Here is a 26861-nt window from a genome sequence, read left to right as displayed (position 1 = left end):
ATATAGCAAGTTATACCATAGGCTGAATTTACAAACCTGCAGTTCACAATTCCATCTTTATGTAATGCAAGCCACATTTAATAATTTTGGGGAAGGAACAACGTGACTAAAACAGCTTCAAGGGGGATGTGGCCTCACAGACAACGTGGTCATATTACACATGCTACAAATATCCCTGGGCTGACATTACAGCCAGAACATCATAAYGCATACGTTCTAACGGCCCGTCCAGGAACACCCGGCATTATCTAAAGTAATGGATCAAGGTAAAATAACAACGTTTCTTTAGTGTGTATCTATGTTGTATAGATAAATCCAAATATACTGTGGTTCTTCAAAGTCTTTGTCTGTGTTTTACTCATGGAAGCCCTCCAAGTTTGACAGGTTGGTGTACAGGTTGTTAAACAATTGAAATTACATATTTTGGCTAAGAAATACCATCAGCAGAAAATAAGCTTGACATTTGGGAACCTGTTGCTGATTAACATAGATTAATAAGTAATATAAGAGTTTGAAAGGGATACAAATCACTGCTTGTTAGTAATCGACATTTTTACCTGTTAAACTATACATTATTACTTAGGAAAATGGTCTTGATGATATTGAAATGTGTTTTTAATTGACTTATTTCACAGCCTTGGATATAGAGCGATGTGATTTGGAGAGTAGGATCAACAATACTACTCACCACACTGACCAGAATGGGCTTGACCGGCTGATAGTTAGAAGGGGCCTGCCCTTCACCATCACTTTGCACCTCAGATCTGGGAGTCAGTTCCAAGCAGGCGTCAGCACCTTCAGGCTCATAGTAGAGATAGGTACAGTACTGTGGACACGATACAAAGACCTCATTAGGATTGGAACATTCAGTATTTTGTCAGAAAAGCTGTATGTATATGAATTTACATTTACAGTGGGGTCTGAAATGATTGACACCCTTGATAAAGATGAGCAAAAATTATATAATAAATCCTTCTAATATTTCAAGTTGGCCATTTTATTTATAGGATTCATATTAAAATTAGCAATGGCCATCTCAATCTCCGGACTTGAAACCTATTGAACACCTGTGGTTTGAATTGAAGAAGGCAGTCCATAAGAGCAGACGAAGGATATCAAGGATCTGGAAAGATTCTGTAATAAAGTCCTAAAAGATTCAGTTGATAAAGTCCTCAAACCTTCCCAATGTGTTCTCCAACTCATAAAACAATTTAGAAACAGGCTCAGTGCCATTATCCCCGCAAGGTAAGGTATTGAAAGGGATTGAAAACTAGGGTGTCAATSATTTTTACACCTACCTTTTTGAGAAAAAAAGTATTTATTGTTAAACAAAATCTCTTTCTCTAGCAATTCTCTCAGCAGTCTTAGTATAAAATCATATAATTTCCTAATTTATTTTAGCATACAATACAGCTCAGTATTTGTATGATTTATTATATAATTTTTGCTCATCTTTATCAAGGGTGTCAATAATTTCGGACCCCACTGTAAATGTAAATTCATATACATTAATGTAAATTCACATACATACAGTTTTGCTGACAAAATACAGAATTTTCAAGCAAGGATTCTCCAACTATGTGTCAAAATCCTCTTTCTTGTGCTTTTTGAGGTGGAATGACACAAGTGTCAATAATTTCAGACCCTACTGAATGTCTACGGCATCATCTCTTCGATTTCTCTTTTCCTCAGTGTCTACAGGTGACTTGTCCTAAAGGCTTAATTCTAATTTATGTCTTTCAACAGGGCCGTTACCTAAAGAGCAATCAGGCACCAAGTCTACCTTCAGCCTGACTGACTCTGCATCAAAGACAGCCTGGAGTGCGTCCACTACTAGTCCCCCTGGGAATGTAGTCTCTCTGTCTGTGTCCTCCCCTCCTGATGTCCCCATTGGACTGTACTCCTTGACCTTGGACCAGGGCCAGAAGGTCAAACTGGGGGAGTTTGTACTGCTGTTCAATCCCTGGTGTGCCAGTAAGTCAGAGTGTTTCTTTGCACTATCATTAGACCAGGGAGCTCTGTAACAGATCTCGTCTGTAATCTGCTTGTCTATTTTTCTTGMCTACAGAGGATGCAGTATACATGGAGGAAGAGAGAGATAGGCAGGAGTATGTGTTATCCCAGGCTGGTCTCATCTACAAAGGCACAACAAAACGAATCAAAGCTTCCCCATGGACATTTGGCCAGGTATGTTGTGGTGCTTCCACAGAATAATACATTATATAATGTACATGTAACATACATAATTGGAATCTGAATTAGTTGAACTATGTACAGTATGACAAGCCAGGATGAATGTATATTTATCCCTGTCTTCTGGTTCTCCCTCTGTAGTTTGAGCCTGGGATGCTGGACATCTGTCTGAAACTCCTGGATGAGAATCCTAAATACTCGTCTGATGCCGATGCAGACTGTTCTGGAAGGAGAAACCCAGTTTATGTGACTAGGGTGATCAGTGCCATGGTAAGTGTGAGCACTGAAGTACCAGGATGTGGCTGTGCTCAGACTAAACATCAGGCACTATTGACTGCAATACATCAATATAAGAAAGTAATGATTTTATCCTTGTGTATCAGATCAACAGTAATGATGACAAAGGTGTGCTAGTGGGGAACTGGTCAGGTGACTATGATGATGGTGTGAGACCCTCTCACTGGACAGACAGTGTTGCCATACTACATCAGTGGGCTGATAACTGCTGCCAGAGGGTTCGCTATGGCCAGTGTTGGGTGTTTGCTGCAGTAGCATGCACAGGTAAAAGCAGTTCCAATGCATCTACATTGTAGAATGTTAGTGAAGACATCAAGACTATGAAATAACACATATGGAATCATGTAGTAACCAAAAAAGTGTTAAACAAATCAAAATATTTTTTTGATTCTTCAAAGTAGCTACCCTTTACCTTGATGACAACTTTGCACACTCTTGGCATTCTCTCAACCAGCTTCACTTGGAATGCTTTTCCAAAAGTCTTGAAGGAGTTCCCACATATGCTGAGCACTTGATGGCTGCTTTTCCTTCACTCTGCGGTCCAACTCATCCCAAACCATCTCAATTGGGTTGAGGTTGGGTGATTGTGGAGGCCAGGTCATCTGATGCAGCACTCCACTCTCCTTCTTGGTGAAATAGCCCTAACACAGCCTGGAAGTGTGTTGGGTCATTGTCCTGTTGAAAAACAAATGATAGTCCCACTAAGTGCAAACCAGACGAGATGGTGTATCTGAATGCTGTGGTAGCCATGGAGGTTAAGTATGCCTTGAATTCTAAATAAATCCCTGACAGTGTCACCTCCTCCTCCATGCTTCACGGTGGGAACCACACTTGCCGAGATCATCCAATCACATACTCTGCGTCTCACAAAGACACGGCAGTTGGAAACAAAAATCTAAAATTTGGACCGGTCTAATGTCCATTGCTCGTGTTTCTTGGCCCTAACAAGTCTCTTCTTATTGGTGTCCTTTAGTAGTGGTTTCTTTGCAGCAATTCGACCATGAAGGCCTGATTCACGCAGTCTCCTCTGAACAGTTGATGTTGAGATGTGTCTGTTACTTGAACTCTGCAGCAGAGGTAACTCTAGGTCTTCCTTTCCTGTGGCGGTCCTCATGAAAGCCAGTTTCATCACAACGCTTGATGTTTTTTTGCGACTGCACTTGAAGAAACGTTCTTGAAATGATCCGTATTGACTGACSTTCATGTCTTAAAGTAATTATCTTTGCTTGTTTGAGCTGTTCTTGCCATAATATGGACTTGGTCTTTTACCAAATAGGGCTATATTCTGTATACCACCACTACCCTGTCACAACACAACCGATTGGCTCAAATGCATGAAGAAGGAAAGAAATTCCACAACTTAACTTTTAACAAGGCACACTTGTTAATTGAAATGCATTCCAGGTGACTACCTCATGAAGCTGGTTGAGAGAATTCCAAGAGTGTGCAAAGCTGTCATCAAGGTAAAGGGTGGCTACTTTGAAGAATCTAAATTCTAAAATACATTTTGATTTGTTTAACACTTTTTTGGTTACTACATGATTCCATATGTGTTATTTCATAGATTTGATGTCTTCCTTATTATTCTACAATGTAGAAAACATTTAAAAAAAGAAAAACCCTGCAATGAGTAGGTGTGTCCAAACTTTTGACTGGTACTGTACATAAAATAGTGAATGTATATATTTGTCTTGAAGCTGCAAGTACTAGAACACATATTTTGTCTGGTTATGAGGCAAACCCTTTAACYAGATGATTTATAGTGCATGGCTTCAATGGAAACTGTCAGGACTGTAATCTGCAGCTACTTGTAATATCTTCAGTGCCTTTCTTTAAGTGCCAAGTGATAGGAAGGTGCTGATGTGTGACTTCTTCTGTCCATAAGTTTCTCGTGCTCTGGGTATCCCGTGTCGAGTGGTTACTAACTTTGGATCCGCTCATGACACGAACAGCAACCTACTGATTGAGTTCCTGTATGATGAGGATGGAAATGATATATCTGATGATTCAGTATGGTGAGAATAATACTCTAAGCGCTACTGAAACAAAAATGCTCTATATGATTGTGAAACAATGTTACAATGTACCTGTATTATACACTTTGTCTCAGGAACTTCCACGTGTGGGTAGATAATTGGATGGCTCGTCCTGATCTTGATGCAGGCTATGATGGCTGGCAAGCAAGTGACCCCACACCACAAGAAAAGAGTGAAGGTGATCCGGCAAATGTTAATGCACAAAAGTTCTATTTCAAGTCAGATACCACCGTGTGTATGAAAATGCTTCATAGATGAAGCTGGCACTATTATCATGGCCAACGCAAGTAATGAATTAACTCACACTCTAGACACAGGSCTCTTATGTGTCTTAGAATGCAATACTATCTGTGTGATATGCCTGTTACTAGGTATTAATCCACTCAGCTGGGAGTATCTAGGTCACTTGTCACACTATCTACATCAACTCATTCAATGCAAGGTGCAACCAGTTAAGATGCATGGTAGTCTGATGTAGGCCTATCTTCAGAGATGTCCAGAGACAATTGTTGAAAGGGAAACGTTTTATGATGTGTTACTTTACAATTTTCAATGCGTGGTAACATGATCACATTTTAAGTTTGAATTCAGTTGACAGCTTGTCAAGGAGGCAGTGCAGTACAACAACCCACTCCATGTCCTTGGTTATTCTATCTGACAGGAGTGTTCTGCTGTGGCCCTGTCCCTCTGAAAGCCATTAAAGAGGGGGAACTTAACCTGAAGTATGACGCCCCATTTGTGTTTGCTGAGGTCAACGCTGACGTGGTCGAGTATGTGAAGCTGACCAATGGCAGGATGGTAAAGATGGGGGGATCGTCCATTGATGTGGGGCACTTTATTAGCACCAAGGCTGTGGGCAGTGACGAGAGGCACGACATCACACACCTATACAAGCACCCTGAAGGTAGGCCACATGTCTACAGGACACATAAAATCAGACTAGTCATTGTAAATCTGTGCTAGAGATGCATTATAACTTCTGGTGGCTTTCAGGTTCTTTGCAGGAGAGAGAGGTCTATGAGAGAGCCAAGCATCACAATGAGCTCCAGCAGAAAGGAGAGGAACCAGGCCTGAAGGTGAAGATCAAGGTGTCCCCTGACATGGACATTGGGGCGGATTTTGATGTGTTTGCAGTCGTCACAAACAACACAAAGGCTGACAAGACGTGTCGTGTTATGTTTTATGCCCGAATTGTGTCCTATGATGGCAAACCAGGTGCCAATTGTGGATTTATTGAAGACTTAACCATGGAGGTTCCCACTGGAAAAGGTCAGGTTTAATTCGTTTTACTTCGTGCCATCTACAGTATTAGCCAGAAACATGGAATGTATGTTTTTCCTGACCCTGCTGTCTTCTGATCTGTAGAGAAGCGCCTTCCCCTAAGACTGGAGTATGTTGACTATGGTGACACCATAACGTCAGATAGGCTGATTCAATTGGTTCTCATTGTCATCGAATCAAGTCCCAGGGAATTCCACAAGGCAAAGAGGACCATTGTGCTGGAGAACCCAGATATAGCCATTAAGGTATTGGTTATTTTCTTTACCAATTCTTTGTAGAAATTGGGATGTTAAATCAAATAATTCAAAATGTTTCCTTTCCTCAGATAAAGTTGATGACTTTTAGTGTAATATTTACACTACCGTTCAAAAGTTTGGGGTCAGCAAAAAAATGTGTCTATATAAACTGTGTTCTTTTGCCCATCTTAATCTTTTCTTTTTATTGGCCAGTCTGAGATATGGCTTTTTCTTCGCAACTCAGCCTAGAAGGCCAGCATCCCGGAGTCGCCTCTTCACTGTTGATGTTGAGACTGGTGTTTTGAGGGTACTATTTAATGAAYCTYCCAGTTGAGTACTTGTGAGGCATCTGCTTCTCAAACTAGACACTCTAATGTAATTGTCCTCTTGCTCAGTTGTGCACCGGGGACTCCCACTCCTCTTTATATTCTAGTTAGAGCCAGTGTGTGCTGTTCTGTGAAGGGAGTAGTACACAGCATTGTACGAGATCTTCCGTTTCTTGGCAATTTCTCGCATGGAATAGCCTTCATTTCTCAGAACAAGAATAGACATGAGTTTCCGAAGAAAGTTCTTTGTTCCTAGGAATTTTGAGCCAGTAATCAAACCCACAAATTCTGATGCTTCAGATGCTCAACTAGTCTAATGGCCAGTTTTATTGCTTCTTTAATCAGAACAACAGTTTTCAGCTGTGCTAACATAATTGCAAAAGGGTTCTCTAATGACCAATTAGCCTTTTAAAATGATAAACTTGGATTAGCTAACCCAACGTGCCATTGGAACACAGGAGTGATGGTTGCTGATAATGGGCCTCTGCGCCTATGTAGATATTCCATTAAAAATCTGCCGTTTCCAGCTACAATAGTCATTTACAACATTAACAATGTCTGCACTGTATTTCTGATCAATTTGATGTTATTTTAATGGACAAAAAAATTGCTTTTCTTTCAAAAACAAGGACATTTCTAAGTGACCCCAAACTTTTGAACGGTAGTGTAGGTATTCAGAGAGGGTATAATCAGCATGTCTAACATGTTCTCCTGCAGCTCTTGGGAGAACCCAGAGTAAACCAGAAGCTGTCTGCACAAATCTCACTACAGAACCCTCTACCAGAACCCCTGCAGAACTGCTTCTTCAGTGTGATGGGAGCTGGCCTCACAGATGGAAAAATCCTCATACAGAAGTATACAAACAGTGCTGACACACTGGATCTGCTCAATATTAGCTTGATAGCTTTTTTAGCCACTAGTCAGCAAACAATCTCCAAATATGGTAGTACAGTACAGTTGTAGTACACATGATTGTAAACTCGCTTCAAGGCCACATATCCTTCTCACATTGAAAAATAATAGAGCTCCTCTCATATAGCCTACCAGTGAACTCTGCTCACGTCACTGTATCCATTCCCTCTCATGACCTTCCTGTTCTCTCTATTCTCCCTGCAGTGTTGGAACTGTGGGTCCAAAACAAGAGGCCAAGTACACAGTGGAATTCACACCTACTAGCATCAGGTCCAGGACCCTAACGGTAGACTTCGACAGTGACAAGCTGAGCAACATCAAGGGATACTTGAACATTGAGATAAAGGAATGAATAATATAACAGCCAACGACACTAATGGCATTATTTTTTTTAAATAGATTTGCCACATTTCAATTGCACTTCCTTGCAGTATTTGATGACATCTGTACATTTGCTGCTGTAGCACTTAGATGAGCATTTCTAATTATTCCAGAAATACAAATATTCTATTTGTTTCACAGAAATGTGAATAACCTTTTTACATAATTTGTAAATGCTGTGAAAGTCCATTGTTTTACATCAGATAGCACAACAAATCTGTCTGCACTGAATCAGAGACAAGTGTTATGTAGAAGTAAAGCCACCTGTCAGAAGACGTTGGTAAAAATATCAACAGACTCAGTGTATTAATGTCACATTAGTCAGAGTATAAACCAGTCTGGACAGCTTTTCTTTTCCAATTGTTCAATTTTATTTGTATCCATGGATTTGTTTTATTACTGAAAAACTACTGCTTTAGTACATCATCTGCAAAGCATCATTTCTTGGGGCAGATGTCCTTCTATTACTCCTACTGCATTCTGTAACATTGGCAAGCACTTATCTCCCAGGATGCATCACCCAAACTAAAGAGATCACAGAAATCAGATTGTCAACCATTGTAAAACTGAGTTAACGATTGACTCCTAAGGAAGGAAGGACTGCAGCAGTGACAGAATGAGCCAGTTCAGATTCTGATACTCTGTCAAGTCTGAATAATGCTGACTAATTGGTGGCCAAGTCCTGAAAAGCATCAGTCTGCTAGTTAGTTTGACATTTGTACCAAGTGATGCAATCATCAAAGACCATTTTATGGACACGTGTTTCCAAGTGACTGTAAGTCAGTGTCTCCATCTGCCCCAAGTTTGCTAATAACTTCTATCAACCACATGTCTGAGGGCTAAAATATTTCACATTGGATTGAGAAAAACTAACACATGGTTGTAATGGTATCGACTGATGATTGGTATGCATACAATTCAAAACATGTTTGATGACAGACCTGAAAAGAAGGATACTGTTGTGTGTTGAGCTGGAATTATGGAAGATGAAAATAACATCACAACCAAAATATAACCTACATAGAAAAACATCCCCCCTCCCCAACATTACAAAATCAACCAACTTTAAAGCCATTAAAATAAACGAGATGCATCTCTTCACAAAGATCTAGTGGGTGTGTGAGCCACCATCCCACCATACGAGCACAAAAACGCAGAAAAATGGGGATTGGCTGATGACCAACACTTCTCTTCTTTCCAACGCAGAATCAGTTAGCTGGTGTTCGACTGGCATTCAGAATAAAAACAAACAGGAGATATTTGTCCAAGCTGGTGGAACGGAATCATCAACAACCATTGTCTCTCCCACCAGGGATGTCCCCAAGCTTCCACTGTCCCTCTGAGTCTCTCCCTAGGGTTCAGTAGCTAGAGAGCAGGTTCAACAGTGTGTGCCCTGGCAAGAGGCAGGGTGTGGCAGGGAGCTCAGTCGGTGGAGAACAGGTCTCCAGCAGAGGGTAGAGGGGCCAGACCTCCCGTCACATTGGGCAGCAGAGAGAGGTCAGGCAGGCTCTGGATGTGGGACTTCAGGTCCTTGCGCACCTGGGTGACCCGTGCCAGCTTCTGTTTGAACTCCTGCAATACAAAGAACGCTACTGATGTCAAACGGTACACAGTTCAGATGGGTTCACTGCGTACTTCTTCTAAACAAGCCAAGTAAATTACAAAGCTGCTGTAATTTGATAATGGGAACATAAATATTTCCACATTCTAATTGCTTGTTTGTAACAAGAGACAAGTAAAACAGTGATTTAGATGGTTTAGACATGCCTCCAGTTTCTTCTCCCTCTCGGTGAGGGCTTCCTTCTGGCTACCGATGTACTCTGTCAGCATGCGCGCCAGCTGCCTCCTGTCCTCCAGTTCAGCAGCCAGACGTCCGTTATACTCAGCCAGCAGTAGACAGGCCTCATCCACCGTCTTGGACAGTTTATCAGCTGCCTCCTTATCTATAAGGACAGGGTGAGTCAAGTCAAACAGGGTGGAATGTTGCCTTAAGCACAATATCGAAAACTATTTAATTCACCAAATTTAAGTTTGAAAAAAAGAATCCCTAGGCCTACAATACACATTGAGTTTGGAGATAGGCGGGGACAAAAGTTCACCTGTGCTCCAGATACCATGAAGACTCCTTCAGGACTTACCAGTGATCTTCTCTAGCAGGGACACATCCTGCACCTCCTGTGGCAGAGAGGCAATCTTCTGGCGCACAGCAGCATCACCCGAGGCCGCATTCTCCAGGTCCTGCAGGGCTTTGACCAGCTCCTCCGTCTGAGGGGAGGATGGGGGAAGAAGTGAAGGGTGTGTGAATACCAAAGCTCTGGGTATCAATCTCCAATTTTCAATCTGGAGAATGTTTCTAAAACACAATTCACAACCAAAGTACAAAAACGAGAATTTTCCAAATCATGAGTCCATTGGACATCAATGATCACTGACACCTAGTGGAGAGTTGGGAGATAATTACAACTAGTGTGAAAAGCTGTCACATTGCAGTGTAATAAGCAAAGCACTGGTGAATGGGCTAAAGACATATGGAGTTGTGTTAGTTCTGTCTACCAGCTGTGGCCCTGAGATGTCTGAATCCTGTGGGGACATGTGGCCCCTGTAGTCATCATCTTCTTCCTCTTCTTCCAGCTCCTGGATTTTCTGATAGGTCCGTTTAGGGGCCTTCTTCTCTTCTGTAAAAAATACCACAGATTCATACAAAAACAACCAATTGGAAGTTGATGTTGCGTGGGAATTCTGACATCCAAATACACACATATATATAGGAAACATGCTGTCACCAGTAAGTAATTTAGTAAAGCTGAACTGCTACATCAGTGATAACCTAGGGGACTGACCGTACCTGTGGGTTGGTGTTGGGGGCTGTTAGAGTCTTCGATGGCGAGCTTCAGCTGCTGGATGAACTCTACCTTGTAGAGGCTGCGCTCCTGCCAGATAGTGAGCAGCCTGTCCATGGGTCTTCTACAGCCATCATCAGCCTCTCTGAGGGAGAGAGAGAGAAAAAGAGAGATTCATCATGAAATTCAACTCTTCCTAGCCAAGCAACTCAATAAGATATTTGATTCTCTTGGTTATTGTCTTGTTATACTGCTGTAGCAGTAGCAGTGTACTCCACTTACCAATGTTTATAAGCAGGTTAATGTCTTACTGATGTAGCTAGACCAACCCTCCAATGCAAACATGGTATACTAAAACATAGGCCTGCAGCACAAGTCTCTTAACGGAACATTTCAGTGCGAGAGTAAAGTTTAGCTCTGAAACTGTATCATCCCAAACCACATACCTTGCAACATGAGAGCAAGCATCAACAAGGACCGTCTCAAAGTCTTTGGCGAACTCTGGACCTTTCTTCTTGCTGTTTTGAATCACGTCATTGGCAAGATAAAGGAAAGTCAACTTCCTGCTGCTTTTTGCTGATAGAAAAATACAGAAAGTAGATAAACTAAATAACAGTGTTTGGCATACTTCAAGTCACATATTAACGTTTCAGTGTGTAACTAGCTGTGGTAGACAATATTGTCGAGGTGGTAATGTTCATAAYTTCTCTCACCTTTCTTCAGTTCTCTGTGCCATACTTTGACGATGAGCGACGAGTGTTTGCGATGATGAATGATCCACAGAGACAGCGTCTGAACGCTCTGCTGAGAGTTGCTGAGCTCCGAAAGCTTCTTCTCCAACGCAGACTCAGAAAATGATGACATGATGTGCCCAGAGGTCTCTCTTTGATATGCCTCACCCCACAACTGTTTCTTGGACGTTAACTAAGGAAACTAGCAATGTCATCAAAAACAAAGTTCCAGCCAGTTAGCCATGCAACCTGCTAATGTTATGCATGAAACACCCTAACGTTAGCTACCCAAACGTCTGTTTGTCCATGCTTCTCGAGTCTTCCTTAATTTAACTACCTACAAAAACGTGTTAAATTATGCAATCGCCTTTACATTGATGAGTTCGAAATCTAGTAAACGTGTTTACRTCGCTATCTAACGTTAACGTTATAGTATCTATTTACAAATAGCCATCTAGAAAGTCCTAGTTAGATAGCGTTAGCCTAGCGAGTTAGCTAACCTATTCACTGGGTTTGTTTTCTCTCTAGCTACTCTGGGATACTAGTTGCAAGTTCATTACCAATACATCCATTCACAGTCTAGTAAATGTGCGGTTTCAATACACATACATGTCGCTATACCGTCACTCCGTCAGCCAGCTGTCTTTCTAAAAGTCTCTGGATCTCTTCAAAGATGGCCGCTTGACCTTTCACCCGACACAGTCACACCGTACAAAATCTGTTCAAAAAACGTTGCAGAGTAACTGGTGAAATTAGATCATTACTTGAAATATTCTAAAATTATTGTCACGTGTAGCTATATTAAACGACATACAATTACATGCAAATTAGCTAGCTAAATCAACCGGTGTCGGTCAAGTATCATCATGCTTAGCTAGGGGTGGAAAACGACAAAGATGCAATCGTACCGTTTCCTTTAGCCAGTTTTGCAGGTCAAAAAATTGAAGTGCAGCGAAGTAAACTTTGACCCCAAAATATGTTTAAATATAATTCATTTACAAGTATTAACTGCACCAAAGCAAGCAAGCTAGCTAACAAGCATGGTAAACACAGCTATGCGACGCAGGATAATGACGTAGCTACAGGGAAAAGTGACGCTTGTGTGACAGCCAGCTAGGACAGTCTTCATTCAGTTTCAGTGCTGTATCTCGAAAGGAGTTCGTCTCAGATGTCCGTCACAAAATATTTACAAACAAAGGTAAGCTAATTTGAAGCTTACTTTGTTAGGTTACTCTTGCTTTGGCATTTACGCATTCCATTAGATAGCTAGCTTTCTGTCTATCTAACGGTAACGTTACCTTTAGCAAGGATGGCCAGGAAAAGTTCTGTTTTGGGGTGACTAGTAAAGGACCAAAGTTAGGCCTATAAGATTAACATTTAGGTAACTGAAGCTATTATTCTGATAGTCAAAATCATTGTAATGCATTGAGCATGTCTACTGCTAAACTGCATCCCACTACTAAACTGCATCCCACTACTGCATCCCAAAACAGTTTATGATCAGATGACCAATATCATCATTCTCTCTTTCAGTGAGTGACATCTGTCTTCAAAGAATGGACCATCAGATTGACGACCCAAAGCTTGCTTTTGCTTACCTCCGTCCAGCCTGTGTGCTCCTAACTCGTGAGCCCACGGTGGGCAATGTGGAAACCCTGAGCACACAGCTGAGGCATGTAAATCATGGAACTCTGCAGCAGCTGCAGGACTATGTCCTTTTTCCTCTCCGCTTCATCCTGAAAATCCCTGGCCCCAAGGATGGCTTGATCCAGGCTGTGGCCGAGGCCATGGGATATGTCCTGGAGAACACCTGTGTACGGAGCTGGGAGACGCTGAGGGACCTTCTCTCAGAGCTCTGCCTCTGCCTCTGCTCCCCCACGGACCCAGGGAAGCCAGCACCTACCTCAGAGGAGCTGAGAGCTGCAGTACTGAGGTGCCTGGATGCTCTGCTCCATGCAGCCTATGGTGACGTGGTCTTCAAGCTGTTTGAGCCCATCATGCTGCCTGGCCTTGGGGCTGCTATCTCCCTGCTGCTGGCACTGGGAGAGCAGGAGAAGTCCCGCACCGTGCAGGCTGCTGCTCTGAAATGCCTGCAGGCCCTGACTCTCCAGTGTGACTGTTCTATGGACCATGTGTTGGTGGGTCAGAAGGAGAGGCGTATCCTAGGCAGTACCATGGCTTCTTTCTTACCTGGGATCACCATCGCTGTGAGCCGTGTGATCACTGGCGATATGAGACATGGACATGCTGTCACAGTTAGGGCCATTAAGGTGTGGTTCAAGACAGTGGGATTGGTGATGGCTGACGACCAGCTTCAGAACACAGGGACTGGGGAGAGACAGCTGTGGGAACTGGGGAGAGTATGGGAGCTGGTAGTGCAGAGAACTCAGGACTGGGTGCGAAACACCTCTGGGAGGCTGGCCTTACTGTTAAAAAAGATAATCTCCTGCACCTCAGCCCATCAGCACTGGAGAGTGAGGCTTGAGATGGTGAACTTCTCAGACCACCTCCTGGCCAACTGTAGCTCCTCCCTGGGTGAGTGTGTGGGCCCCCTCCTGGAGGCTCTGGTGGGGGCTGTGAACGATGAGGAGCCCACTGTGAGGGAGAGGTGTGAGGCTGCCCTGAGGGAGGTGGCAGAGAGGCATCAGAGCTCAGATAGTAACAACCAGGCCTTTACTGACGTGCTGTCAGAGAACCTCCACTCCCTGGCCACCTCGCTGCCGCGCCTCATGAGGACGTCTGATGACCAGCGTAAGGTGTTTGTCCTCAACGTGTTCCTGGGCTACCTCAAAATCCTGGGCCCCAAGGTGATAGTGGTACTCAACTCAGCGGCCCACCTCCAGCGGGTGTCCAAGGCCCTGATGCAGGTGTTGGAGTTAGACGTGATGGACGTACGCATCGTGGAGGAGAGGAGCTCTGCCGTAACTGTGGAGACGGGGCCCGGACCACATGGGGCACATGCTCAGAGGAAGCACTTCCTCTACTTCACAGACGAAAGAATCTTCTCCCTGCTCAAGGAGATCTGCAGGGTGTTAGGTTACTATGGGAACGTCTATCTCCTAGTAGATCACTTCATGGATCTGTACAAGGAGTCGTCAGTCTACAGGAAGCAAGCTGCAATGGTGCTGAATGAGGTGATCACAGGAGCAGCAGGCATCGGTGTGGCAGGAGGCCAGGAGAGGCAGGGAGTGCCCAGTCAGGAGGACCTGAAAGCAGTAGTAGAATCCATCATAGAGGAGTACATCTGCCTGAGCCACTGGCACCTGCCAACCCTTATTGGTGAGGAGTCAGACAGAGGGGAACAGGAGCAGCAAACTCAGTTTAGTTTCTTCTCCATATCTAATGGGGTTGAAGGGAAAGGGAATCCCCTCCAGTTGGTCCACAAGAGCTCCACCATCCACGAGCTGAACAGCAACATCTGGCAGATCTGCATCCAGTTGGAGGGGATAGGCTGCTTCGCCCAGGCCTTGGGGATGGACTTCCGTCTCATTCTGATGACATCACTGTACCCGGTTCTGGAGAAGGCCGGGGATGAAACCCTGATGGTCAGCCAGGCAGCGCTGGATGCCATGTGGGACATCAGCCAGGCCTGTGGATACGCCTCCCTGAAGGAGCTGATCAATGAGAACTCAGATTACCTGCTGAACGACGTGTCTTTGAACCTCCAGAGGCTGGGTGTCCACCCCCATGCCCCCAGGGTCCTCACCGTCATGTTCAGTCACTCCGACCCCAGCCTGCTGCCTCTGGTGGGGGACATAGTCCAGGACGTGCTGCTGGCTCTGGACATGAGCTACGACGAGACATCCCCTCTGTTCTGCACTGTACTGCACTCACTTATGAAGGCTCTAGGTAAAGTTTCCACATCCACTTAAATGTTTTCCCTAGTTTATAACATTGTTATCACCATGTCATGGCATGCTTTTGAATTAGAGAACTCAGAGAAAATTGAAACGCAGGACACAAAATGACAACCTTTATCTAACAACCTTTACCTTTACCTTTATCTTTATCTAAGTAACACAATCTTAATCATGTTGCTTTTCCAATACAGCGAGGTGGTTCCCCTCTAGTGTTGCGGGAACAAGTGACGCTTTGGGAACCAAGAAGGTGTGGCGTGAGCAGGACCAGCTGAATGTGCGCCAGTTTCTCCTGGACTACCACAAACAGAAGGAGCTGGCAGTGGGCATCGGGGCAGAGGAGGAGGGCACCGAGCACCCAGGTTAGTTAGGGCTCTCTCTGACTGCCACACTATTCCCCTGAAAACAAAGTTCTCACATTAATGATGCACAACATTAGCGCTGTGCTTGGTGAAGGTTCTCAACACTACTGTACCGTGTCAGACCTGAATGCTGTTTTCCTCATAGCTAGGTCTGAGTCATCACACTGCTTTTTAGGCATCGGGACGATTTTGTGTGGTGTGCTGCTGTGACAGTTAGTCATGTTTAAAAAATGTCAATTGAAAACTGTGCAACAGAAATCAGAACCCATCAGTGTTATGTGTCGCTGCGTTTCTAGCACTGAATTCAAACGTGTATTATTATTTTTATTTTAATTCAGAGCTCCCGCCAAGCATGGACTGTGAAGAGGATATGGATGGTCCTGATGTGAAAGTTGAGCTTCCAGCCCACATCACCATAGCTAAAGACGTCATGGAGCGCTGCATTCACCTGCTCTCAGACCCCAGCCTGAGACTCAGACTCAAGGTAGTCCTCTAGATTGTTTTGAATTCAAAGATACGTAGCTTGAAAACTAAAGACCAGAGAGTTCAATAAAATACAAGCCTCTGCCACATGTTGCTGTCACGTGTGCTCACTATCGCCAATTCTGTGAGTCCTGACCCAGGTTTTTGGTTTGGTTTGTTGCAGGTCCTGGATGTGTTGGAACTGTGTGTGTGTGTGCTAAGTCAGAAGGAGAATGAGCTACTGCCCATGGCCCACCGCTGCTGGCCTGCCCTGCTGCTCAGACTTACTGCTGATGACCCATTAGCTGTCCTCCGAGCCTTCAGGGTGTCTATTTCACTACTGCTCCCACCTTCACTCAGTTAAATAATCATAATTTCCTGTTTACATAATACATAGTTGATTACATAATTAGGACAAAGTACATTTGTTGGTCAGGTCCATAAGTATTTGGACAGTGACACAATTTGCATAATTTTGTCTGTACGCCACCACAATGGATTTGAAAGGAAACAATCAAGATGTGCTTTAAGTGTAGACTTTCATCTTTAATTTAAGGTTTTGTCAAAATTATTGTATGAGCCGTGTAGGAATTACAGCCATTTTAATACATAGCCCCCCAATTTTAGGGGCTCAAAAGTATTTTGACCAACAAACATAATCATATATTAAATTGTGAGTTTTAATATTTGGTTGCAACAGTCAATGACTGGCTGAAGTCTGGAACCCATAAACATCACCAGATGCTGGGTTTCTTCCCTGGTGATGTTCTGTCAGGCTTTTACTGCAGCTGTCTTCAGTTTCTGCTTGTTCTTGGGGCGTTTTGCCTTCAGCAAGTGAAATGCATGCTCAATTGGCTTCAGGTCAGGTGATTGACTTGGCCATTGCAGAACATTCCACTTCTTCGTCTTATAAAATGATTGCGTTGCTTTTGCAGTATGCTTCGGTCCATTGTCCATCTGCACTGTGAAGTGCCGTCCAATGAGTTTTGAAGCATTTGGCTGAATCTGAGCAGATAATATACAGTGGGGAGAACAAGTATTTGATACACTGCCGATTTTGCAGGTTTTCCTACTTACAAAGCATGTAGAGGTCTGTCATTTTTATCATAGGTACACTTCAACTGTGAGAGACGGAATCTAAAACAAAAATCCGGAAAATCACATTGTATGATTTTTAAGTAATTAATTTGCATTTTATTGCATGACATAAGTATTTGATCACCTACCAACCAGTAAGAATTCCGGCTCTCACAGACCTGTTKGTTTTTCTTTAAGAAGCCCTCCTGTTCTCCACTCATTACCTGTATTAACTGCACCTGTTTGAACTCGTTACCTGTATAAAAGACACCTGTCCACACAAAATCGGCAGTGTATCAAATACTTGTTCTCCCCACTGTAGCCCTAAACACTTCAGAATTCATCTTGCTGCCTTTGTCACCATGCTTCACAGATGAGGTGTTATGCTTCGGATCATGTGCAGTTCCGTCCCTTTTCCATTCTCTTCTCTTCCCATCATTCTGGTACAAGTCGATCTTTGTCTCATCTGTCCATAGGACGTTGTTCCTGAACTGTACAGGCTTTTTTTAGATGTTATTTGGCAAACTAATCTGGTCTTCCTGTTTTTGAGGCTTACCAATGGTTTACATTTTGTGGTAAACCCTCTGTATTTACTCTGGTGAAGTGTTCTCTTGATTGTTGACTTTGACACAGATACGCCTACCTCCTGGAGGGTGTCCTTGATCTGGCCAACTGTTGTGAAGGGTTTTTCTTCACCAGGGAAATAATTATTCTGTCACCACAGTTGTTTTCCGTGGTTTTCCGGGACTTTTGGTGGCCGGTTGGGATACAGTCTGGAGTCGAACCAGGGTGTCTGTAGTGACGCCTCTAGCACTGAGATGCAGTGCCTTAGACCGCTGCGCCACTCTGGAGCCGCGAGTGTAAATGAACTAATGAGGGAATAACACAGATGGAACATGGAACAGCTGAGAAGCCAATTGTCCAGTTACTTTTGGTCCCTTAAAAAGAGGGCGACCACATATAAAAATTGCTGTAATTGCTACACCGTTCAACCGATTTGTAATACTCAAATTAAAGCTGAAAGTCTGCACTTTCAGCTCATATTCATGATTTAATTTCAACTCCAATATGCTGTGGTAGACAGCTAAAATAATAATAACTTGGTCAATGTCCAAATATTTATGGACCTGACTGTATACATATGATTCACCTAGGTATTTATAACGATGTATTTTCTCTCTAGGTTCTGTGCACATTGGGGGAAACCTGCAGAGATTTCCTGAGGAAGAGGGTGTCAAAAGAGGTGATCCCCAAGCTGACTGCCTGGCTGTCCAAACAGGCGCCAGTGAGTGCCAGGGCTGGCCCAGTCTACAGCCACACCCTGGCCTACAAGTTACAGCTGGCTGTGCTGCAGGGCCTGGGGGCTCTCTGCCTTCATCTGGACCTAGGTAGGCAGGCCACCAACACCCTCCTTTCCTTAGTCTAGGAGACACTCAGCTTTATTTTCATAATTTTTTAGGGAATGTTAAAACGGTAACGCCTTTTGTCCACGAGGTGTCACTATTGCACTGTTTTGGAATTACACGGGTGTATCCTATAGACTGCATTGAATGGTGTATGTTCATGTACATTTCCCCAACCAAGCTCCCAAGGGAGACAGACATTGCTGTTGCCTTAGTCAAGGGATATCGAGACACACAAGGCAGGGCCAGCATGACACCCACCGTTTGGATACACCTCACCTAGCTGAGCCGATTCATGGTCTTCTCTGTCCTTGGTCTGTGAAGACGCTACCTCCCTTCACATCACCCAGAGGAATACAGCTGAGTCGGTTTAAGTTGAGACACAGAGAGACAGAGGCTGCTGCAACAGAAATAGTAGAACACACTGGTTAACATCAGCTCCACCTCACCGCTGGGGCATCTCCAGAAAGGCAATTATTGGCCATAGAGAAATTCTCCCAATGTGATACGCTTTTAAGTTTATTTACACCAAAAGAGAAACACCTGGGCTGGTCTCTCCCTCAGTATTTATTTTCTGTGTTCACCTCTTGATTCCACAGAAAAGAGGGGGATAGGTATACTGGATAAAATGAATTCTGAAATAATCCCATTTATCTTTTCAAATATGCACCAATGTTTTCTGACACAACGAGCAGGCTGGTTTTTCACCCGTCTGGGTTGAATTGCCAAATAAGAAAAGCTTTAGCAAGAAGCGAGAAAGCTTATTTTGAAATTAGGTTTGAATGGCGGCCCAGTTAGGAGCTTAGGGAATACGTGTCTGGGGTCGGGGGAATGGGGAGGGGACTACTACAAAGTGATGGAGTTGCCATGGTTATGAAAGGTACTGAGAGTGGGGAGTGGATGTGTGAAATCCGGAGATGGAGGCAGGCGCTGTGAAATTCCCAGGTCATTTCAGTATTTTTTTCCCCTCAACYCTCCATTTCCTTTTTTCTTTTCCCATTTTTTTTTCTTTTCCTTGGTTTTCCTTCTGGTATATATGTGGTATATCTGAGTTGTATTTGCAGGGGACTCAGATATGGATGCTGTAACTGAATCCTGCCTGCCCTACCTCAGCTGCAGACAGCCACCCAAACTGCAAGAGGCCTGTCTGAGGTATGTTTGTATTGCAATAATAAATCTAGCAGTACAATTAAAAGGCCATTTTTATCTGGTACCATCATATGACCTTATGTTTTAGAGTTAGATTTCTATTATCATTTTATTCAGTTGAATTTATCAATGTGCTATCTCTATTCTGTYTAGTGTCTTCCTCCGCCTAATAGAAGTGGATCCTGATGCCTTCTGGTTGACTCTGAACGAGCTGTACTGTCCCTGCTCCTACAARCCGCCCCACCCTGACCTGCAGCCTGTGGAGCTAAGTGGGATGGGCCTCCCGAGGAATGAATACACAGATAATGTCTTGAAACTCCTGGAGGACTTTGGCTTGCCTGAGGACACACAGCCAGCAGGGATCCAGATCCAGTGAGCTGCGCTGATGAACAGTACCCCAGTCATCCACCCGTCTGTCCCCAAGCAGAGAAAGGAACACTACACTGACGACAGCCTCAGGAGAGCATAGCTTGTCCTAGTCTTCCCCCAACCTCTTTTCAGGGACTCTGCCTTGCAGACTTCATCCTATAGTTTAACAGTGACTTTGAAACACCAAAATGTTAAGTGCTGATTCTGTTCTGTTGTGTTGGTTAAGGCTGTACATATTCCAATGTGCTGCCAAGGGATGGACAAACGACCAGTATTTTGAATGTAAAGGAAAAAAAGTATTAGTAATTAATAGTCCTCTTTTTAATAAACAATTACTGTTTTTTTTATTATAACAGAAATGCATTTTTCCTGACCTCTTCGTTGTAACTGCTTAGCCTTTCACACAAGTAGCTGTAGCAATCTATGCCATAATTGAGATTTTCTACCGTAAGTAGAATGGCAGAGCTTTCATTTGCCTGCAAATCTGGCTTTGTTTAAATGTATGTTATTTTTTTCACTTTTTTTTTTACCAGGTAGGCCAGTTGAGAACAAGTTCTCATTTACAACTGCGACCTGGCAAAGATAAAGTAAAGCAGTGCGACACAACACCACAGAGTTACACGTGGGATAAACAAAAGTACAGTCAATAACACAATAGAAAAATCTATATACAGTGTGTGCAAATGGATTAAGGAGGTAAGACAATAAATCAAATCAAGTTTATTTTATATAGCCCTTCGTACATCAGCTAATATCTCGAAGTGCTGTACAGAAACCCAGCCTAAAACCCCAAACAGCAAGCAATGCAGGTGTAGGAGGCAACGGCGGCTAGGAAAAACCTCCAAGAAAGGCCAAAACCTAGAAGAAACCTAGAGAGAAACCAGGCTATGAGGGGTGGCCAGTCTCTTCTGGCTGTGCCGGGTGGAGATATAACAGAACATGGCCAAGATGTTCAAATGTTCATAATGACCAGCATGGTCAAAATAATAATCAGGAGTAAATGTCAGTTGGCTTTTCATAGCCGATCATTAAGAGTATCTCTACCGCTCCTACGGTCTCTAGAGAGTTGAAAAACAGCAGGTCTGGGACAGGTAAGCAGTCCGGTGAGGTCAGGGTTCCATAGCGCAGCAGAACAGTTGAAACTGGAACAGCAGCAAGGCCAGGTGGACTGGGGACAGCAAGGAGTCATCATGCCTGGTAGTCCTGACGCATGCCTAGGGCTAGGTCCTCCGAGAGAGAGAAGAAAGAGAGAAGGAAAAGATTAAGAGAGCATACTTAAATTCACACAGGACACCGGATAAGACAGGAGAAGTACTCCAGATATAACCAACTGACCCTAGCCCCCCGACACATAAACTACTGCAGCATAAATACTGGAGCTGAAACAGGAGGGGTCAGAGACACTGTGGCCCATCCGATGATACCCCGCGGACAGGGCCAAACAGGAAGGATATAACCCACCCACTTTGCCAAGCACAGCCCCACACCACTAGAGGATACCTTCAACCACCAACTTACCATCCCGAGACAAGGCCGAGTATAGCCCACAAAGATCTCCACCATAGCACAAACCAGGGGGGGGCGCCAACCCAGATGGCGCCCCCCATAGGCCATATTGTGAAGTAATTACAATTTAGCAAATTAACACGGAGTGATAGATGTGCAGATGATGATGTAGAAGTAGAAATACTGGTGTGCAAAAAAAGTAAATAAAACAATATGGGGATGTTTAGGTAGTGGTGGGCTATTTTTATTATTATTATTATTGGGCTGTGTACAGCCCATCTGAGGGAAGATATAAGAAGGAGATATAAGAATCCAACTTCAGCGATTTTTGAAATTGTTTCAGTCATTGGCAGCAGAGAACTAGAAGGAAAGGTGGCCAAAGGTATTGGCTTTGCGGATGACCAGTGAGATATACCTGCTGGAGCGCGTGCTACGGGTGGGTGTTGCTATGGTGACCAGTGAGCTGAGATACGCGGAGCTTTACCTAGCAAAGACGAATAGATGACCTGGAGCCAGTGGTTTGGCGACGAATATGTAGCGAGGGCCAGCCGACGAGAGCATAACAGGTCGCAGTGGTGGGTAGTATATGGGGCTTTGGTGACAAAACAGATGGCACTGTGATAGACTGCATCCAATTTGCTGAGTAGAGTGTTGGAGGCTATTTGGTAAATGACATCGCCGAAGTCGAGGATTGGTTGGATAGTCCGTTTTTTGAGGGTATGTTTGGCAGCATGAGTGAAGGTGGCTTTGTTGTGAAATAGGAAGCCGATTCCAGATATAATTTTGGATTGGAGATGCTTAATATGAGTCTGGAAGGAGAGTTTACAGTCTAGCCAGACACCTAGGTATTTGTAGTTGTCCACATATTCTAAGTCAGAACCGTCCAGAGTAGTGATGCTAGTCGGGCGGGCGGGTGCGGGCAGCGATCGTTTGAAGAGTATGCATTTAGTTTTACTAGTGTTTAAGAGCAGTTGGAGGCCACGGAAGGAGTGTTGTATGGCATTGAAGCTCGTTTGTAGGTTTGTTAACACAGTGTCCAAAGAAGGGCCAGATGTATACAGAATGGTGTCGTCTGTGTAGAGGTGGATCAAGGAATCATCCGCAGCAAGAGCGACATCGTTGATATATACACAGAAAAGAGTTGGCCCGAGAATTGAACCCTGTGGTACCCCCATAGAGACTGCCAGAGGTCCGGACAACAGGCCCTCCGATTTGACACACTGAACTCTATCAGAAGTTGTTGGTGAACCAGGCGAGGCAGTCGTTTGAGAAACCAAGGCTGTTGAGTCTGCTGATAAGAATACTGTGATTGACAGAGTCGAAAGCCTTGGCCAGGTCGATGAAGACGGCTGCACAGTACTGTKTTTTATCGATGGCGGTTATGATATCGTTTTGTACCTTGAGCGCGGCAGAGGTGCACCCGTGACCAGCTCGGAGACCGGATTGCACAGCGGAGAAGGTACGGTGGGATTCGAAATGATCAGTGATCTGTTTGTAACTTGGCTTTCAAAGACTTTAGAAAGGCAGGGCAGGATGGATATAGGTCTGTAACAATTTGGGTCTAGAGTGTCACCCCCTTTGACAGTGATGAGGGGTGGTCGTTTGACCGCGGACCCATAACGGATGCAGGCAATGAGGCAGTGATCGCTGAGATCCTGATTCAAGTTGGTCAGGATAATATCTATGAGGGTGCCCATGTTTACGGATTTAGGGTTGTACCTGGTGGGTTCCTTGATAATTTGTGTGAGATTGAGGGCATCTACCTTAGATTGTAGGATGGCCGGGGTGTTAAGCATATCCCAGTTTAGGTCACCTAACAGAACGGCTTCAGCTTCAGGTCTTGGTTCCATTTTTRCTTTGATAACCAGAGGTCATGGTCATTCCACACAAACCTCCTGTTGATTCACACAAAACAGATCCACTACTTGCTGCACAAACGCCTGATTGAAAGTCCTAGCGTGATTTTGAATACAACTTGAAGTCCACTGAGGGTTGAAGTGTAGGTTAGAGCCCTGGCTTGTTTGTGAGGTCTTGTTAAGACTYAGGGGTCTGGAAGCCTCTCCGTGACATAATGAATGTGCATGCTGGGGAGACAGGAACAGGGTTGCCACATGTGCTTTGCGTTGGCGAAGGAGTGCTTTATCTCCACCATACTTTGCTATTTATCCAGCTGCCAACGCTGACAATAGCGCCATTACTCATCAGCCATGGAGGCCCTGCCTGGCAGCCCATACAGACACAGCCAGGGACGGGATAAAGCGATTTCCCTCCAACCAGGCTTGATAATTTCATGCAGCAAGGGTTCATATTCTATTAATTATCAAATCATCTGACAGCCTAGTTTGACTGATTAGGCAGGCACTGTTTGGCACACCTAAGAGTAATGCAGTTCAGAGATTACATACTGTAAGACTCAATTTGTTGATTACTCAGGATGCATGGGTGTGAGGAAGGAGACTGGCAAGAGGAAATATATGACTGCCTTATGAGTTGACTGTGATGGAGTATTCTGGCTTTGAATAATAATGTCTCTACAATGGCAGCATACAAATCAGTGTGTATTAGCATATAAATAATTGCAAGGTCAGATGCTGACTTTTCATGATGAATGTAATACAAACATATTTTCCATCATTAACGTCTCAAGCCCGTACATACTAGAGGTACTAAATAATGAAGTTACTCTGAAGGCAGTTTGCATTCAAGTCACAATAAATAGGTAAATAGGTTCATGTACAATTTATTTAATTTGATAAAGGCATACATTTAGTGCGAGACCAACAACCTAGAAGAAATTCTAAAATATACAACATTTTTATAATGATTTCTTACAAAACATTAAAGCAAAGTTAAGAGCTAGAAACAGTTCCTTTATCCATGTCTTTCACAATGCCACATTCAGTCTGTAGGGAAAGCACAAAACACCATAAACAGGTTTTATTTGATAAACATTGGCTTAGCTCTGGTTGAGTGGAAATCATACTTGAGAGGAAAGTCTTCAACAAACAAAGCAGCTTTGACCAAATTAAAGTGACCAAATTATATTTCTCCATGAAGTTGCCCATAGAGAGACAGCAAAAAATAAACAAATATTCTCTATCTTACTTTGGCTAAATCAAATGCAACATAGAAACGGAGAGTAACTTAAGATATTAACAAACCAAAATGAATTAACAAAGCAACAAGTTAACTGTCCAACTTAAAACTGTATTTCCTCATGGATGGTTGAAAAACATTCTAAGAAAACATGTTGAACATGCACTCACTTTTTAATTTTATACAGCAATCTATAGAGTGTGGACCATCTAGAGTAGGGGTGTCAAACATACGGCCCGGATCCGGCCCGCGAGGTGGTCCAATCCGGCCTGCGGGTGGTTTTAAAGATATAAAAAAAAAAAAAATGGGGGGGGGGGCAAAGTCAATATACTTTAAAATCACTAAAACCAAATCAAAACTGTGTAAAAATTATAATGGATCTACATTCATACAGTTTCTTGAATGGGTCCAGCTCGCTGATAATCACAGAAATAAAAGCTAGAGAGTCAGGGGTAAATTCCCAAAACTATGGATAGAGGACTGTTTTTAGCTAATTTTGACGGTGAGGAAATATAACCAATTTTCAGTGCTGCCCTCTGGACCTCGTTGAAAATGGTATGCAGCCCCCAGGGAAAAATGACTTTGACACCCCTGATCTAGAGGGTTGTGATATAGAAAGAGGGGGCTAGGACTGGGAGTGGAGCTGAGGTGTTTTTGGTGGGACATTGTTGCGTTAGGGCAGTGTAAGGGGAGATGAGAGAGGCCAAGGTATAGGACTGGGGTGGCACCAGAGTCCATTTGGTGTGTGCATGTTGGGCAGAGGGCAGGGGTACGCAACAGGGGAAGTGGTGTGTACAGAGACTTTAGTTTAATCATGTATGTTACAGCTGGGGTGGTTGAATCAAAAGTCTCTACACACTGTGGTCCTCCAGGACTGGACTTGCCCTTCTGAGGTGTAGGACAAGGTTGGAGCTTGGAGCTGAGGCCGGAGCAGGTTAGGGAGGTTATGGGTGAGCTGTGAGGCCTAGAGGACAGCTGTCAGTGCAGTCAGTAGCGCTGTCATCCTCAGCAGACCTCTTCCTCAGCTCCCTCCCAGTGCCTGTTGGTTTGTGGTGGCTGTGGTGGGCTGCTGGCGAGTGCTTGCCATGCTCCGGCTGGTGGCCGCTGCCTGCCAGAACCTTGGTGTCCTTGGTTTGGAAGTTGGCCCCGTGGTGGCGCAGCGCCGGGTTATGGTTGCTCTCTGGCTCCACCTGCAGATAGGCCCTCACCTTGTGGTGGCGGGCATTGCTATCGGTGTCGCTGAAGTCGATCACGCGGCACTCGTACGTGCCCTCGTCAGACGGCTTCACGCTGGACAGACGCAACTTGTGGGAGATGTTGCTCCCAGCAACCTTTACTACCTGCAATAGACAAAGAAAATATATTGGTCTATTATTTCCAAGAGTGAAATTATACATTTGGATTCCTGACAGGCTATCCTTTCAGAGGAAATATGCTCACTTCAACCCTAATTTGCCAGCCAGATACATTTCTCCTTCCACTCTGAAGATTCTAAGTGTCTATATCTGTTGTTAATAATTTTCCTAGAAAACAAACGTCCTTGTGCATTCCCACCACTTCCCCCTCTGTCCCTGCATCCTGTGTGTGTGTGTGTGTGTGTGTGTGTGTGTGTGTGTGACAGCCAAGCTGTCTGATCCGAATGAGGCTGGCAGCCAGCTCTGTAATGAGATGCTAGCTGCGTTGCCACAGATGCACCACAGTACACACTTACAGAGCAGATGCACCTCCTCCTCCCCAAGCCCTGTACTGCTGGCAGCCCCACCGAGCCCAGTCAGGAGCACAGCCACCCGGCCACTGCACTAAACAAAGCCGCCTGGCAACCAAACAGATTGAGTGGGGATGTGAGGAGGCACACATACAAATGACATGTACACACACAGTCAGACCTTCGTTCCCATGTTGCCCATGTTGTTCGCTAAAACAAATGAGGAGTTGCTGTGGCCCTGCATACATACAGAACATGCCTTTTCTTGTTAAGGGTCTAATAGTTCAGTGGCTTATAAAACCTGTAGAAAATATATTTTATAGTGTCAGATCTTAGATAACATGAAGTGATCACATACTGTGGGAAAGTCAATGGTTGTGACACACCAGGGTATAAATACAGTTTTCTATATATCAGCTTCCTCCCACACAGGTAGTGTAGACAAGGCTGATGATTAGTCTGTGGTTGTGTATCTCTGTTATCAGCCCAGAGTCCTCTAAGCTCAGAAAGAAAATCACACAATCACATTCAGCCTTGAGAATAAAACCAATAAAACTGACCAAAATAATTTTGGTGGAGTATAGTTAGTAGGTCTGCATGGTTTAGTATAATCTCAGCATCTTTGATTTTACATCAATAGAA

General features: G+C 44.0%; 4 protein-coding genes across 6 annotated transcripts in view; 2 read left to right on the top strand and 2 right to left on the bottom strand.

Annotated features, from left to right (window-relative positions):
* The first annotated feature begins 9 nt into the window (after positions 1 to 9).
* On the top strand, positions 10 to 7951 carry tgm2a (transglutaminase 2, C polypeptide A). Its single transcript, XM_024005786.3, has 13 exons — positions 10 to 266; positions 636 to 818; positions 1747 to 1974; positions 2069 to 2187; positions 2335 to 2463; positions 2577 to 2754; positions 4376 to 4505; positions 4601 to 4704; positions 5188 to 5430; positions 5520 to 5795; positions 5892 to 6052; positions 7087 to 7223; positions 7486 to 7951. The coding sequence occupies exons 1-13, from the start codon at positions 257 to 259 to the stop codon at positions 7631 to 7633; spliced, it is 2046 nt and encodes a 681-aa protein (XP_023861554.1). The 5' UTR covers positions 10 to 256; the 3' UTR covers positions 7634 to 7951.
* Positions 7952 to 8009: 58 nt separating this feature from the next.
* rprd1b (regulation of nuclear pre-mRNA domain containing 1B) lies at positions 8010 to 12286 on the bottom strand. 2 transcript variants are annotated; one of them, XM_024005788.2, is made up of 9 exons: positions 12142 to 12286; positions 11843 to 11951; positions 11216 to 11435; positions 10949 to 11078; positions 10508 to 10647; positions 10216 to 10337; positions 9801 to 9927; positions 9430 to 9605; positions 8010 to 9234 (listed from the first exon to the last, which is right to left on the bottom strand). In XM_024005788.2, exons 3-9 carry the CDS (start codon positions 11364 to 11366, stop codon positions 9085 to 9087), a joined length of 996 nt encoding a protein of 331 aa, XP_023861556.1. In that variant the 5' UTR covers positions 11367 to 11435; positions 11843 to 11951; positions 12142 to 12286; the 3' UTR covers positions 8010 to 9084. The 2 variants fall into 2 exon arrangements, with proteins under 2 accessions (XP_023861556.1, XP_070304034.1); XM_070447933.1 differs by having other exon boundaries at positions 11855 to 11951.
* Positions 12287 to 12325: 39 nt separating this feature from the next.
* Positions 12326 to 20285, top strand: tti1 (TELO2 interacting protein 1). Of its 2 annotated transcripts, none has more exons than XR_002878959.2 (8): positions 12326 to 12431; positions 12767 to 15082; positions 15285 to 15452; positions 15791 to 15936; positions 16099 to 16273; positions 18175 to 18379; positions 19459 to 19546; positions 19697 to 19927. XR_002878959.2 is itself a non-coding variant. In XM_024005785.2 (8 exons), exons 2-8 carry the CDS (start codon positions 12790 to 12792, stop codon positions 19917 to 19919), a joined length of 3264 nt encoding a protein of 1087 aa, XP_023861553.1. In that variant the 5' UTR covers positions 12327 to 12431; positions 12767 to 12789; the 3' UTR covers positions 19920 to 20285. The 2 variants fall into 2 exon arrangements, 1 of the variants encoding a protein (XP_023861553.1); XM_024005785.2 differs by having other exon boundaries at positions 12327 to 12431; positions 16099 to 16239; positions 19697 to 20285.
* A 4851-nt stretch (positions 20286 to 25136) lies between these two features.
* LOC111976256 (V-set and transmembrane domain-containing protein 2-like protein) overlaps positions 25137 to 26861 on the bottom strand; it is a 34891-nt gene continuing 33166 nt past the window's right edge. The window contains exon 4 of the mRNA XM_024005023.2: positions 25137 to 25854. Within this exon, the coding sequence (XP_023860791.1) occupies positions 25459 to 25854 (396 nt within the window). The 3' untranslated portion in view covers positions 25137 to 25458. The remainder of the gene's footprint in view (positions 25855 to 26861) is intronic.

This window comes from Salvelinus sp. IW2-2015, linkage group LG17, assembly GCF_002910315.2.
Source record: "Salvelinus sp. IW2-2015 linkage group LG17, ASM291031v2, whole genome shotgun sequence".
Classification (NCBI taxonomy): Eukaryota; Metazoa; Chordata; class Actinopteri; order Salmoniformes; family Salmonidae; genus Salvelinus; species Salvelinus sp. IW2-2015.
This window is presented reverse-complemented; position numbering and strand designations above follow the sequence as displayed.

What these genes read in the sequence shown, in the direction of transcription:
- tgm2a (XM_024005786.3), top strand. An exon ending in CCCCATGGACATTTGGCCAG is followed by an intron (nt 2,188 to 2,334) that starts GTATGTTGTGGT and finishes CTCCCTCTGTAG; the next exon opens with TTTGAGCCTGGGATGCTGGA. An exon ending in ATATCTGATGATTCAGTATG is followed by an intron (nt 4,506 to 4,600) that starts GTGAGAATAATA and finishes ACTTTGTCTCAG; the next exon opens with GAACTTCCACGTGTGGGTAG.
- rprd1b (XM_024005788.2), bottom strand. Translation starts at nt 11,366, where the DNA reads ATGTCATCATTTTCTGAGTCTGCGTTGGAGAAGAAGCTTTCGGAGCTC. An exon ending in GCTTGCTCTCATGTTGCAAG is followed by an intron (nt 10,648 to 10,948) that starts GTATGTGGTTTG and finishes TCTCTCCCTCAG; the next exon opens with AGAGGCTGATGATGGCTGTA. An exon ending in ACATCTCAGGGCCACAGCTG is followed by an intron (nt 9,928 to 10,215) that starts GTAGACAGAACT and finishes TCCTCCCCTCAG; the next exon opens with ACGGAGGAGCTGGTCAAAGC.